General features: G+C 41.5%; 1 protein-coding gene across 1 annotated transcript; it reads right to left on the reverse strand.

The window, feature by feature from the left end:
• Positions 1–95: 95 nt before the first annotated feature.
• Positions 96–8,692, reverse strand: ifngr1 (interferon gamma receptor 1). Its single transcript, XM_071503850.1, has 7 exons — positions 8,401–8,692; positions 5,160–5,283; positions 4,492–4,673; positions 4,232–4,380; positions 3,612–3,786; positions 2,423–2,547; positions 96–2,322 (listed from the first exon to the last, which is right to left on the reverse strand). Exons 1-7 carry the CDS (start codon positions 8,462–8,464, stop codon positions 2,032–2,034), a joined length of 1,110 nt encoding a protein of 369 aa, XP_071359951.1. The 5' UTR covers positions 8,465–8,692; the 3' UTR covers positions 96–2,031.
• Between the last annotated feature and the right edge of the window lie 5,351 nt (positions 8,693–14,043).

Below are 14,043 nucleotides of genomic sequence, written 5' to 3' on the forward strand. Positions count from 1 at the left end.
CATGTTAACCTCATGGCACAGCACTTTCCCTCCAGGTGAGCTGATAATCACCTGTCTGACTGGATCTGAGCATCGGATTTACATCAGAGCGACACTGGAAGAGAAAGATTTTGTATTTATTTATTTAAAATCATCTCACATTGGTATAAGAAGTAGACATTCTTGGTCATTGTGTAAGATAAATAATTCTTTGTAGCTTTGGTGTTTAACCCCAAAACAAACTGAACTGCTACTGTAAAACTTTATTGTGTAAAATCTGCTTTTATACAACAATTGATTTAAAAAAAAACAACAACAAAAAAAAACAACTCAACACCCTTTAAGTTTCAAATAAATCCAAGCCTCTCAGGTAAACGAGAAAACCCCTCAGACAGGTCCTGGACCAGCAGGTATTGCAGGTTTCCCCGCCGCAGCACAGACAGTAACTTCATGAATGTGGTGGCACCTTCAAACCTGCTGCAGGGACCTTAAAGTGACAGTCTGTTATTTCACCTGAGCTACAGTCGGTGTTTCACCTGCAGCAGGTGCCAATCAACCAAGAGGCACGAAACCGACCATTACAAAAACGGAAAGCAATAACAAAAAAATAAAAATAACCACTTAAAAAATAGCCACAGAAAAAAGCTAATATGAATTAAAGTGGGTTCACAACCTAGGTCCAAAGGAAAGGGCGGTTTGACGACAAGATAAAGCAGAGAAATAATTCAAAATATAGCGTTCAGTTAAACTGATGTTGTTTTTTATCCTGTGGGATTTTTTTTACGTGGCTTGAGCACGTTTTTGCAGCTGTCCACAGCAGCAGTTGGCTCAGCTTCTCTGCAGCTGAAGCGCACTGATCTGAATCTACTGCAGGTGATAATCTGACTAGAGATCAGTTACCTCACACAACCCCACCTCAGGTACCGCAACTATCAATTTAAAGTCCAGAAAGTGTGAAGTGTCCCACTTTATTTATGACATTAAAAACAAAACCCTAAAGGATCAATAAGTGAGAGTCTTCACGGGTCAGTTCACCCTAGTGTGGGTAAAACATTTTCTTATTTACCTCTAGTCCCATAGATAGTAGTGGGGTAGATAGGTAGTAGATAGTTTGGTTGGATTTGTCCATGTTTGGAGATCTGTCTCTAACTCATTTCCACCACAGTACAACTGAGTCTGTTTGCATGAACAAATTTCCACATTTCACCTTGGACAAGTCACAGACTTTGAAAGAGTCCCTCTGAAGACAGAGACAGTCTGCTTTAATCGTAAAAACATTATTTCCATCTTTTTAGCCAAAATACCACTCGTGGTGTCGGCCATCTTTATCCAAGGCTAATAAAACCAAACTCATCTACATGATTAGATGCCACTTGATACAAGTGAGAAAATGTGTTTTTAAGTGTGCGTGATTAGGGTGAATTAGCCGTTTAAAAAAAGCAGTATAGAGGACAGATTAAGATGAGACCTCCTCCTTCACAAACAACAGCTAAAAAAAGAAACTAACCAACAAAGCATATATACAGCTTTTGTGTTTTGGAGTAGTTGTTCAGTGCTGCATCTGACAGAAGCTGAGATAAGCTGAGGCTGGTGTTTACAGAGATCCAGCGAGCTGCCTGGAAGATCAAATCTGGCTGAGGTTTCGTGTAGGTGAAAAGTCGTACTCCTCCTAAATGTTGCTCCACGTTGTTGAGCACTGAAGCGTGAAACGTCTGTGCAGGCCCCGGCGCCAAGGTCCGCCTTTGTGTTGCAGCTCTGGGATGTTTGTAGTGAAGGATCCTCCCTCAGGTTGGAGCTCACATCCAAAAAACCAACCAGACCCTTAAACATGTCGTTCTAAAGGAGGACATTAAAAGGTTAATGATCCACCGTTCACACCATCACTCCCAGCGTCTCTTGGTGTCTGAGCGCACAGGCCGAGGCTTTATAGTCCCAAACCAAGACCTGTGACAGTTTCATCTCTGGGTGTAACCGACGACCATGTCTCCATCACCTATGTCTCTATGTATAACAGGTTGGCAGTCATACTGTTGCACAGGTTCCCTCCTCCCCCTAAATCAAACGAGGCCTTTCTTTATAGTCTGTTCTGTCGGCCCCATGTGCCGGATCCTGCTCCTGGCTGCTGTCCTCCAATAATGCTCCATCACTGTAGTTGGAGGGTGCGTTCTGATCTGATCCGGCACTGCTGCTCTGGTAGTCCTCTCCCTCTGTGGAGCGACTCTCTTCCTCTGTGGGACCTGAGCTGCACGAGGGGAAACTCTGCTGATTTACGAGAGCCACGCGTTCGCAGCGTTCTGGGCTCACTTGGATGCACCCCACATTTGACTGACCAGACTCGAAATCCTTTGAGACAAGGAGACAGGGACAGAAAACAGCTTTCACAAAGATGAAAAAGAACAAAATTAATAATGTTTATTTCATTTTTTCTAATCTGACACTTTACCAGAACGAAAGGTGAACGATCCAGCTTTAACATCCGGGCCCTCATCTTATAGATGCCATATGCCACCGCAATGATTATGAAGGCAAAGACAAACAGCAGTACGGTCAGTGTTACCATATGGATCTCTGCAATGACAGAAAAAAGATTTAGCAAAAGTGTTCTTTTATTTTTAAGGACAGGTTCACAATGTTTCAATGAAAGAGACAAGTTTCGTTCTGTGCATAAATCCAGTCCCTGAACTTGAGATGGTCTGAGCTGGACAAACAGAACGTTACACCTCAGAGTCCCTGTTTGAGCGGCTGACCCAAAGCGCTGAGACACTAACTCTGGAAGATGTTCACTTGATTTGCCAAACTCACGCTGAAGTGTCACGTTAGCTTCAGTCAGAGGCCACTTTATTAGGAACTACAATCACATGCAGCCCAATCAGGGATGGATCCTAAAGTCTGGGACCACGTTCACTCATATTTTCGAGTCTTACCGACGACTCAAAGTGTTTTATAGAACATACAACGTTCTCCCATTCATGCACAAGGGCTGGGTTTCACATATTTTCAATATCGGTACCAATACCTTGACTTCGATATGATTGGCAATGAAACTTTTGATAATTTTATCAAATCCATTTTAACAAAATGAAAACTACAACACAAATTATGACACAATTTTATGTTATTTGTTTTGTTTTGTTTTTTTGATTTATTCATTTACTGCTTCTGGTCAAAGTCTCTACATGATAAGGAGGAGCTTTGTTGCTTCCTATCTTATCTTAGTCTGTCCCACAGTCCCTTACTTCCTGCAGCAACATCTGAAAAGGACACACCGATTTAGTTTCACCACGGCAGACACACACAAAACTTGTGGACATCCTTGTGTGAATGGATGAGCTCCAAATCCATGCACTAAAAACTACTTAACAACTGTATAAAAAATGTTATACAGCCTCCTTATGTATGATATACTTTGTTCTGGCCGCCCACAGGTCAGACTCAAACTAAGGACTAAGCCTAAGTCAGATTTTCTCCTCAACGCGGGCTTTTCCTAAGTCCTTATGAACTTTCCTTCACATCTGTCCTTGACCTCATGACGTTTGCTGACTGCAGCCTTTATTTTGCCACTAAGCCGTCTGACTGCTGCTTCCTGCAGGTCACTGGGAGACTATACCGAAACCTTCCCAGTTCACACTTACCAGCTGATTCACTGGCACAGATGCGGTCCGTCTCTCTGAACCTCACAAGGTTTACATGATTCCCATCACTCAAACGTCCGTTCAGCTTGACACACTCCTCCGCACCCTCAGAGAAGGAGACATCATATCTGCAAATCTTATCTCCCAGTTTGCAGTCTGCACTCCCCAAATCTGCCTGAAATCACAGAACACAGACGATATCTGAACATTTGACCTCCAGTGTCCTGTATTACTGAGTGTATTCAGTCTCCCCAGAGGATTGGTCAATCAATTACTTAATTAGTTAGTTAGTTAGTATAAACCAAATATCTTGTTTTCAACTGTACAAACAAAAAGCAATTCAAACAGGTGCCCTTCCTTCTGGATTCAAAACGATAATCAAACAAAGTTACAGGCAGATTCATTGATTATTAGTTACCTGATGATTTGCTGATACCTAATGAGCCTGATTATTACAGGACGTCTAAAGCTGCTGGCTTCACGCTCCAGCTCTTACTGTTCAGTGACTGGAACGCAGCCCTGGTTTACAACAGCAGGGTGCGTTTTAATAGCAGCATCTTTTATAACTGGTTGGACTCTGTTTATCCTCAGTGTAAATGATTGAAAGTTATTGTACTTACACTAGAGTTTGAGACAGTGAACGCAAAGTAGACATGATCTGGCTTGGTGGCCTGGTTCAGTTCCTCGTAGAAGTAGAAGGGATTGTTGAAACTGACTGTGAACTCGGAGTCTCCCGCAGTCAGACTCACAGGAGGGAAATCTAAATCACCTGTACAGAGAAACTCAGGTTTTATCTCCGCAAGACACTTTAAAACTCAAACACCTTCATCTCACTTCCAGCTCCATGTGATCTACTGTGAAATAAACACACGTCACTTACATTTTATATCAGCTGGAAGAGCCTGATTGAAGCTGAGCGTTTTCGATGTTACTGGTGTGGACTCTCTGCCTCCCTGTACAGCCGTTACATTGACATAATGGAAGGCCGTGTAGTTGTCCAGAGAGCTCCAGATGAAAGGGCTCAGATCATACTGATGGTCTGTGGTTTCACCCTCATAATGCCTTCAGAAAAAGGGGAGAAAAAAGCAGGTTAATCCTCCTACAAGTAACAACCCATTCATACAATTATAATGGAAAAAATAAAACACCAAACTACATCTACATCCTCCAAAATCTTTATACAGTTGAATCAACATCTCTTCATCCCAGTTTTAACCTTCATGCCAGTAGGATTTATTACACATCCATTGCACTAGACTAGACCTTCTTAATTTTAGCTATTAGTTATGTTTTTTTCTTTTAATTATAATTGTATTTTATGTTTCAGATGTTTTTTTTTAAATTCATAGTTACAGTATTTTATGTGTCAGGTGTTTTTCTAACATGTAATTATATTGTATTTTATGTTTTTGCTTTTTTATAATAACAAAAAACATCACTTTGATTTAATTTTTGATTTTTAAAAAAAGTAAATGAAAAGAGCAAATTAAATCTAGATTTAATCTAAAATTTAAAAATCTGAATTATTAATTTGGTGTAATGTCTTACCCTGCAGATGATTTGGCTCTGACTCTGAAGCTGGTGTGTGGTTGGTCTTCACTGTAGTCCCACGTCACTGTGGTTTTGAGATTTTGGCAGCTCAAATTCACGTTTGTTGGTTTTTGAACTGCAGCTGGGAAATGAGAGAAGACCCATCAATAAACAGTGCAGCCGGACTCGAACAGGGACACTGTAGATCAATCTATTCTAATGATATAAGATTCTACTCAATCTATTTCTATTTCTTTTTTGACAGTGACTGTCAAATGTATCGATAATGAAAAGATTTGTTTGGTTTTACATCTGAATCCTCAAAGTTCCCCGATGGTGAAACAATATGATGTTTGCTGCAAAGTTTTCTGTGTTAAATACTTGACGCACAACAACTTTTAGCAGTTTTCTTAAAACACAACTTTAAAAACACAAGACCACAAAATGAGAAAAGAGTTTAGGTTTTAACAGAGTCCCTCTATAAGAAGACTGGGGCCACAGGATGGAGGCTGGAGGACCTTCACTGGTGCCGATTTCTAATAAATTAGTGATTAACCAAATTATATAAGCTCAGATGACTTTGGGCCCTCAGAGGTCTGGGGTTGGCTCAGGAAGACAGAAAAAGACAATGATGAAATAAGAATCGATACTCAAACACAGCTACGCCCTCGCTGCTCAAGATAAACTGTGTAAGAACAAACAACACACGCTTACAGTCATGGGAAAGGTGTGTGAAGCTGCTGTGCATACGTTCCTGCGACACGCCTTAGTCTGTGGGACAAAGGCTGAAGCTTTGATTTGTCACCACATCGTTGCCAATAAAGAAACAAATGCACGGCAGCAGGTGGATGTTCAGCGTTCCACCGTCAGCCCGCATTGTTGTGCTCGCCTCTTTCCAGAAGGAAGCTGTCAATCAAAGTGCCTCATCAGATGTTAATCACACATGAACTGCGTCGAGGTGAAAATGAAGAAAAATGTTTGGATTGGGTCCAATATTGAGCGAAAACACCACAAGCAGAGGTTAACGGAGAGAATGAAGATTTCAAGTCAACAACTAGTCTCAAAAATATGAAGTGGATGGTTGGATGGTTGGTTATCAGCAGGATTACACATAAAGTACTGAACCACTTTGCACCGAACTTGGTGGAGGGGTGGGGACTGGGCCAGGGAAGAACCCGTCTAATTTTGGTACTGATCCAGTTAGAAGGGGCAGATCCAGGGACAGTGTGAGATGGGGCATTTTTCAACACTTTTCTCAGGAAACCAAATTTTCTTGATGTAAAAATTCAGACATTAGTGGTGTTGAGACCCGTGAATCTCTGGGTCTGACAGACGTGTGCAGGGCGCTTTGGCCTTGGAGGTAAGTGCTCTGCTGAGGACGGATGCTGATGGATGGACATGATGTAAAAGCTTCCCATGTTATACGAGTTGGTCATGTGAAGGGTGAAGAGACAATATGGCACCATCACATTTTGGTTTGGTAACTTCTCAACTTTATGTCCTTCTGTTTAACATTTACAAACATTTCATGAACGGTTTACAAGGTTTACGGTTTGTATTCAGAGAGTTTCCAGTCATTCTAATTACAGCTTGGATGTTGATGTGGAGAAAAGGTAAATATGTGAACTTGTGGAGGTTCAGTTCAACCCGGAGGTGCTGAACGGGGTCGAGGTCCCGGCTCTGTGCAGACCAGTTCACATCTTCCACATCAAACTGGGAAAACCAGTTTAAAGTCTCACTGTCAGCTGTTACATTAAGATTTACTTAGGGTGTCCACATACTTTTGGCCATGTGGTGTGCAGGTGCATAGTTATTTTCCACACCCATGTGATTAAACCTGAAATATGTCCTATCAGCTTATCAGGTATCAGGTAATAATGAATCCCAGGTCGCTGCTGAGGCTGAGGCAGGTGCAGCAGGACTTTGCCGTTCTTTTACGATGGAGTCTTTAACTCATCTGGACATTCCTCAGCTCGACCTTTGCTTTATGATCGTGGTGTTTTACAGTTTCAGAGCAGTTCAGGCGAAGGAGAAACTCTGGAGCAGCGCTGGACTCAGTCAGCAGCTCGACGGGGAAGTGAGAAGTGAGATAAAGGTCACCTCCCAGGAGCTCATGTAGTAATATCTCCACAGAAGTCTGACCACACGGAAACCACATCACAGTCAGGTCTGCCCAGAGAGAGGCGGGAGCGTCCAGACACCGTCCACATCCTTTCAAAACAATGAACTGAGAAAGACGCATAAGTCAAGTGCCCTCAGATGATTTCAGCTCAGGCCCCCAGGTCACACAAATACTGTCGGGCTTCTCATCACACTGGAAATAACATGAGATCAGCCACAGCCACGACTGACACATGGACCTTTCACGTCTGTGACTGAATTTCCCTCCGAGCGCAACAACAAAGACACGAGTCTGTGGCCTGGTGGGAAATCCTCCAGCAGGATGTCGATGATGGCGTTCATGGTGCAGATCCACAGATTCTTCACAGAAGTTTTGAAATTGCGAAACTGGAAGATTTCTCGTATGAACTAAAGCACATTTTTGATTAAAGAAATATTTGCTACATGCATCTGATAAATGTCTTTAAACACAGGTGCAGATAAAAAATGTAAGACATTATATATTGAGTGCAGTTGGAGGTTAGAGGAGGTAAAATACCACAGCAGGTCTTCTGAATGAGAGTGTGCTGTGATGTGGAGCCGCTGTCTTCTGGAGGTCGATGACACTGAAACTACCTAAATTAACTAGAACCACCAAGAAAGCCTCAGGTCCTGACTGTCACCACAAAATACTGAAATATCGCAGCAGAAATCAGGTTTAGAGGCGACGTTTAGTTTGGACTTCCTTCTGCTCCGACAGCCACACACATCCCTTCATCCCTCCTCACGCTGTGCACTCTGCTGTGAGTTAACACTGATTTATTTCTTTACTTCTTCTTTTTACCAGGATTATTAGAAACACCTTTAGATTCCTCACAAAACAAACAGAATATTTTCTTATTAAGCTCATAGAGCAGCTCAACAGATATCTTACTAACCAGTGATGAAGTTTACAGCTTTAACATGTTTTTATTCCACTTCCTTTCAGAGGAACATACTTAACTTTTTATTCCTCTGTGTGACAAGATTATATCATGTGATGTAACATAATATATCTTCCCAATAGTAGCTTATGTAAAATATGTCAAACTGGCTCCACATCGACATGTTCTTCTATAAAGAATCTACTGAAACATGTCTAATAAAGCTATGTACTCACCGGTCACAGCAGAAAGTGTGGAGACCAGGAGCAGCAGCGCAGTGAACGCACCGTGGAGCCGCATGATCCCGCTTCCTCCTCACAGCCACCGCGTTAAACCCGCACAGCCCCGCGGAGCCTCATCACACACCCGCGTGTTGGCAACCGTGCGGGGGCTTTTCCTCCTCCGTCAGCTTCCTGCTGCTGCTCTTCGCTTCCACAGAAAAACACTCCCGCCACTGATTAGTCACTCTGACGACAGCGTGTCGAGTCACGCCAGAGAGGTGCCTGGTAAACCAACCTGTTGCTCTGGAAAAACACCTGGATGACGTCAGAGGATACCGCAAAGGCCGTGATTTTTTTTTCAAAATAAAGGTTTTAAAAGGTTTATATATATATATATATATATATATATATATATATTTGGGGATGGGGGGATCTAGAAGTAGATAAATAAACAAGGAGATAAATACACAGATATATGGCTAAATGTAAAATAAAAAATAAAATATGTTGTAAAATACTAAATAGACAAAATAATAATATACAAAATTGACAAATGCAAATAAATGCACAAGAAAATATACATTCAAAACATATTACAGGATGGGATCGTGTTTAAAACAGAATACTATTAATATACAATTGTTCCAACTGTACAATAATACAATTGTTAGACAGATCGACCAACCAAAGCTTTTATTTTGAAGCCAAACAAATATTTGCAGCTTCAGGAAGTTGAACTCTCCAGGTTGAGGTTATGGTGGTGGGCGTGGTTTCTGTGGGGGCGTGGCTTGTCGGGGAAGCTGGTGTTTGTCTCCACCTACAGTTCTCACCCTGACACGACACTTGTATTGTTTTGACAACTGTGGCACAAATTAGATTTTATTTATATTATATTTTATTTTACTGTATATTTCAGTATGTTTTCTGAGAATTGCCTCGTTGTTGAAAAATACTGTAAAAACAAGCTTCTTGCCCAATATAACCATATATATAACCACAGGACACACAACAGGTGATCAGTTGTAATATGTGTAAAGTCCTGTTTTAATAATGATACCCATAATTTCTCTCCCTCCTCTCTCTCGGTGTCTGACCCAGTAAAAGACTGCAGCTGTAATCCTGTAAGAGGCTTTGCTTTCCACTCTGCTGAAGTTGGATCCTGTTGGTGCGATAAACATGCTTTGTCACAGCAGCTCAGGATGACAACAACTGGACAACAGACCTTTCATACGCAGCCAAAGTCATTTCAAAGTAGCTGATTTCACATCGATGACAAAAATATATTCACCGCATAACAATTATTTTACTTATATTTGAGACAAGATGAGCTTTATCAATCACACCAGGGAAAATTTGCATCATTACAGCATCTGGATATTGACATGTAATGTTGCATATGATTTACATGAAGTATATTATTGCACATATGTTCAGCAATGGTTTCTAAAAGAGTTGCATGTGTTGCAGAGGGAAGAGGAGGAGGAAGGAACAGGACTGGTTGGTTGGAGATCAGGAGTTGCAGCTGAATTACTGTTTAGCTTCACTTCATTCATATTTTACTTGGTTAACAAATTAAAACGTGGACAGCAATTCAGAGACCTGGAACCAAGTTAACTGTCTGTGGAGTCACTGCTCTTTCGTATAAATATATACAGTATATACACTGTAACTTATAACAAAAAATAAATAAATAAATAAGTAAAATCATAAGATTTGGAGTATTTTAAAATCCACTACTTACAAATACATGTGTGCCTACTTGGGGCCCCTTGTCTTTTCTCTCCTATTAATCATCTCATGTCCACTCAGATTTATCTTGTGACCCTCTGGAGGGACCCAAACTTTAGGTTGGGAAACACTGGACTAATTTACATGAATGTAAAGTCATTCAAACCAGCTCCAGTAAAATGCTGCTGACGCATTGATGCATCAGTATTAATCATATGATAAAAAAAATGATAATAATAATAAATAAATCAGCCACAGGGACGTTTTTACTTTTGATAAATAAAGTATTTTTTACAGATAATACTTCTGTATCCTTACTTAGAAACTTTGGAATACAGGAAGTTTACTTGTAATGGAGTATTTTTACTTTTCAGTGAAGTGTGAGTTGCACCAGTTGTCAGACACACAGAAGAAAAACATGGAGTCACTCAGGGCGGGGGAATTACCCAGGGTTCCATCAGCGGTGTCATGATGGGTCTGGTTCTACCCATGATCCTCCTCTCCACCTCTGTACACTCGGACCCGTCCCTCATATTTCTGCCCACTCAGCTCGCCACGTGAGGAGTAATTACAGCTGCTGCCGCCCGGGGCCTGTAATCCTGCAGGGACAAATCCCACCCGCTCCCCCCTCCAGCGCCAAGCATCCCGCTGGGTCGATTCCAGACAGATGTTGAACCTGACAGCTGGAACGTGGACGTGTTAGTGTGAGTCTTTGATCTAGATTGGTCTCAGCGTCATCACGAGCAACATCTGGACCTGCACTCCAGAGCAGGCGATGCTTTTTGTTTAATTAACAGAAAGACTGAGGAGCGATGAAGCACATTTACACTGAGATCTACACACTGAGCACTTTATTAGGAACATCATCCAAACACTGAGGACATGAAGGGAGGAGCATGGTCTGCAACAGTACTCGGGAAGACCATGACTGATTGGTGTTAAAGCCCAAAGTGAGTCAAGAAAAGATCCCCCCACCCTTACACCACCACCACCACCACCACCACCAGCCTGGACCTTTCACACAAGGCAGGTTGGGTCCATGGATTCAGACCCTGTTATCAACTGTCTCTGCAGAATCCAGATCCATCAGACCAGTCTTTAAATCAGCTGACACCAACAACCACGAGAGACTGAGATCTCATTTTTGATTCCTGACGTGTATCTGCAGGATTTTATGTATTTGCTGTCACATGATTGGCTCATTGCATAGCTGCATGAATGAGCAGGTGTGCAGGTGTTCCTAATAAAGTGGTCGGTGAGTGAAAATGACAGGAACACTTCAGTGATTGTACTTTGGGATAATTTCACTACAGTTTTCTCCAAACAAACTCCATCCAGTCCCAAATAAAGGCTGAATTATCAGTTGGTCATCACATTTATAAATCAACACATGGCCAGAAAATGTTTGGACACCCAAACCTTTTCTGGATGATGCTGCGACGGCGTGAGACGGACTTCATCACTGACCTCAGTGTCATTGAGTTTAACATGTTTTTGTTTGGTTTTTTTTTCTGTGATTACTCAGACAGAAAACTGTTCCTGTTCTGGTGATAATCCATCTGTCCAGTTATTCCATCTGCTGGAATAAAGCAGTGGTGCTCAGATTAACCTTGATTGATTAAAAGTCACTTTTTAATTCAGACAAAAGTGGATAGAGAGGTGATGAAAGAGACGTCGATATAACTGCAAACGTGTTGGTCAGTTTTTAATGTTGGTGTCAGGCATCGACATCAGGGTTCAGACGCAGTTCGTTTTCTGCTCAGGTCTCAGTTTCTGTTCAACCACGTTTTTAATACCCTTTCTGAACAGATCACCATTATGTAATGATTTGCATATGCAAAACACCTCAGATGTAAAAACAGGACGCTCGTGAGGTCACTTCACTGTCAGTGGTTGATAACATCGTGCAGGTGCAGAGGCTCAGATCAGGTGTATCACACAAAACAGCCTAAAAATGTACATTTTATCCACCCACAGCCAGTTCTTGTTCGAGTTTTAGACTCACATTTGCCTAATGTTCTCCCAGTCTGAAATCAACTGGTGACCCCTCACTGGCCCGTGAACTTTGAGCTATCATCAATGTCCCCGTGAACATCGTTTCTTCAGCTCCAGAGTTGAGTCATGAGAAGAAGTCTGGTTGGAGCAGAAGTGGCTGTTCAGGGCAGCATCATGCTTCCTGAAAAATGTGGTTCATTTGTTGCAAGTTAGAACATAAACAAGGAGACAGAGTTTGTCCATTGACACACAAACAGATGTGAGTCGGATGTGAGGGAAAATGTGTCTGTGATGATGAAGACTCATCTCTTCAGGCTCCATCAGCTGTGAGAGTTGGATGGCTTCTTTAAATCCCCGGATTGAAGGCGTGTTGAGGATTTAGACCAGAGTCAGTGAAGATTCTGCTGATTTGGGTCTGATCTGGGAGGGAAATCAAGCTTTAGCAGCAGCTTTGTTCAGTGACAGTGACAGACTTCATCAGGCTCCATAAGCTCTGCTCGCATTTCTTTTCATCTGATACTGGTGTCAGTGACAAAACACTTCACCGACCCCTGAGGGATTTTCTTCTATTATGAGTCAAACATTTTTATTCCATTTTCATAATACAAATCAGAAAACAAACTCACAAACCACATAAACCAACTCCAGCCTTCATGAGGAAAAAGAAAACAGAACATTGTAATATTATGCACAATCATGGGGATTTGCCCAATTTTAAATAAATGGCTCAGAAAACTTTGACAAGTCTTAAAAAACTGTCTAGTTGAGACAAGTAGTATGCTTTAGCTTTAGCTTTAGCTTTAGCTTTTTGAGTTTGGTGTCCAATTACATTCTACAGACATAACACATTTTTCCAACCTTGGCGTGGTAAATGGTTAATCTTTGTTTGGAAAATCTGTTTGAATTAGTTTTTGTTTTGTTAAATTTATTTCTGAAATTCTTATATATATATATATATATATATATATATATATATCATAAAAAATAATGAAAAATATAATAAAAACAAACATACTTTTGGTACAGTTGTTATGTGTTTCCTATTTTCTAGCTGCTGGGGGATTCCCATGATGCACTGGGCTCTCTCTCTCTCTCTCTCTCTCTCTCTCTCTCTCGACTACTTTATGCCATTAACTTTGTATTTTTTCTCTCCCGTAGTTTGTGCTTCTCCTCTCTCTCCCTCTCTCTGTCCTCATTCTGCAGGTCTCTCTGCCTCTGGAGCAGCAGGATCCAGATCCACCACTACTCATCTTTACTATTAACCACTGTTATCTGTCATTATTATTGATAACACCATCACCGACACAGCTGTTCCTGGTCTCTCTCTCTGTTTTCTCCTCTCTCCTCCCCTACCCCCCCCTTTTTTCTCCTCCTAAACCCAACCGGTCGAGGCAGACCCCCCCACCCTGAGCCCGGTTCTGTTGGAGGTTTCTTCCTGTTAAAGGGAGTTTTTCCTCCCCCCTGTCGCCAAGCGCTTGCTCTTTGTGAGAACTGTTGGGTTTTTCTCTGTAACAAAGTGAGGTCTTGACCTTACCCTGTAAAGTGCCTTGAGATAATGTATATTATGATTTGGCGCTATACAAATAAAATTGAATTGAACTGAATTGAATTGAATGTAACATTATAACAACATATAACAGGATAATTACATGTTCTCTGAGCAGCTACTTCTTCAGGGCAGACCAGACGGTCCAGTGACTCGGTATCGGAAAGTGACGACTGGGCCGGAGCTAGCTGGTTAGCATGTTAACTTCAGTAGAAATGAAGAAATGACAGAGATAATATATAAAATTATTATTTCCACAGTTGAAGTCAGCTCTTAGTAAGTGAAGGACTGAAGTCTGATGCTGAACTTGTTTCTTCTAAACTGCTGAGTAAACAGCTGCTCATGCTAACATTGGCTATATAGCGTTAACAAAAACTTCACCTTCAAAA

Source organism: Trachinotus anak, unplaced genomic scaffold (assembly GCF_046630095.1).
Source record: "Trachinotus anak isolate AG129_WGS33_773 ecotype Australia unplaced genomic scaffold, CSIRO_AGI_Tana_v1 ptg000019l, whole genome shotgun sequence".
Classification (NCBI taxonomy): domain Eukaryota; kingdom Metazoa; phylum Chordata; class Actinopteri; order Carangiformes; family Carangidae; genus Trachinotus; species Trachinotus anak.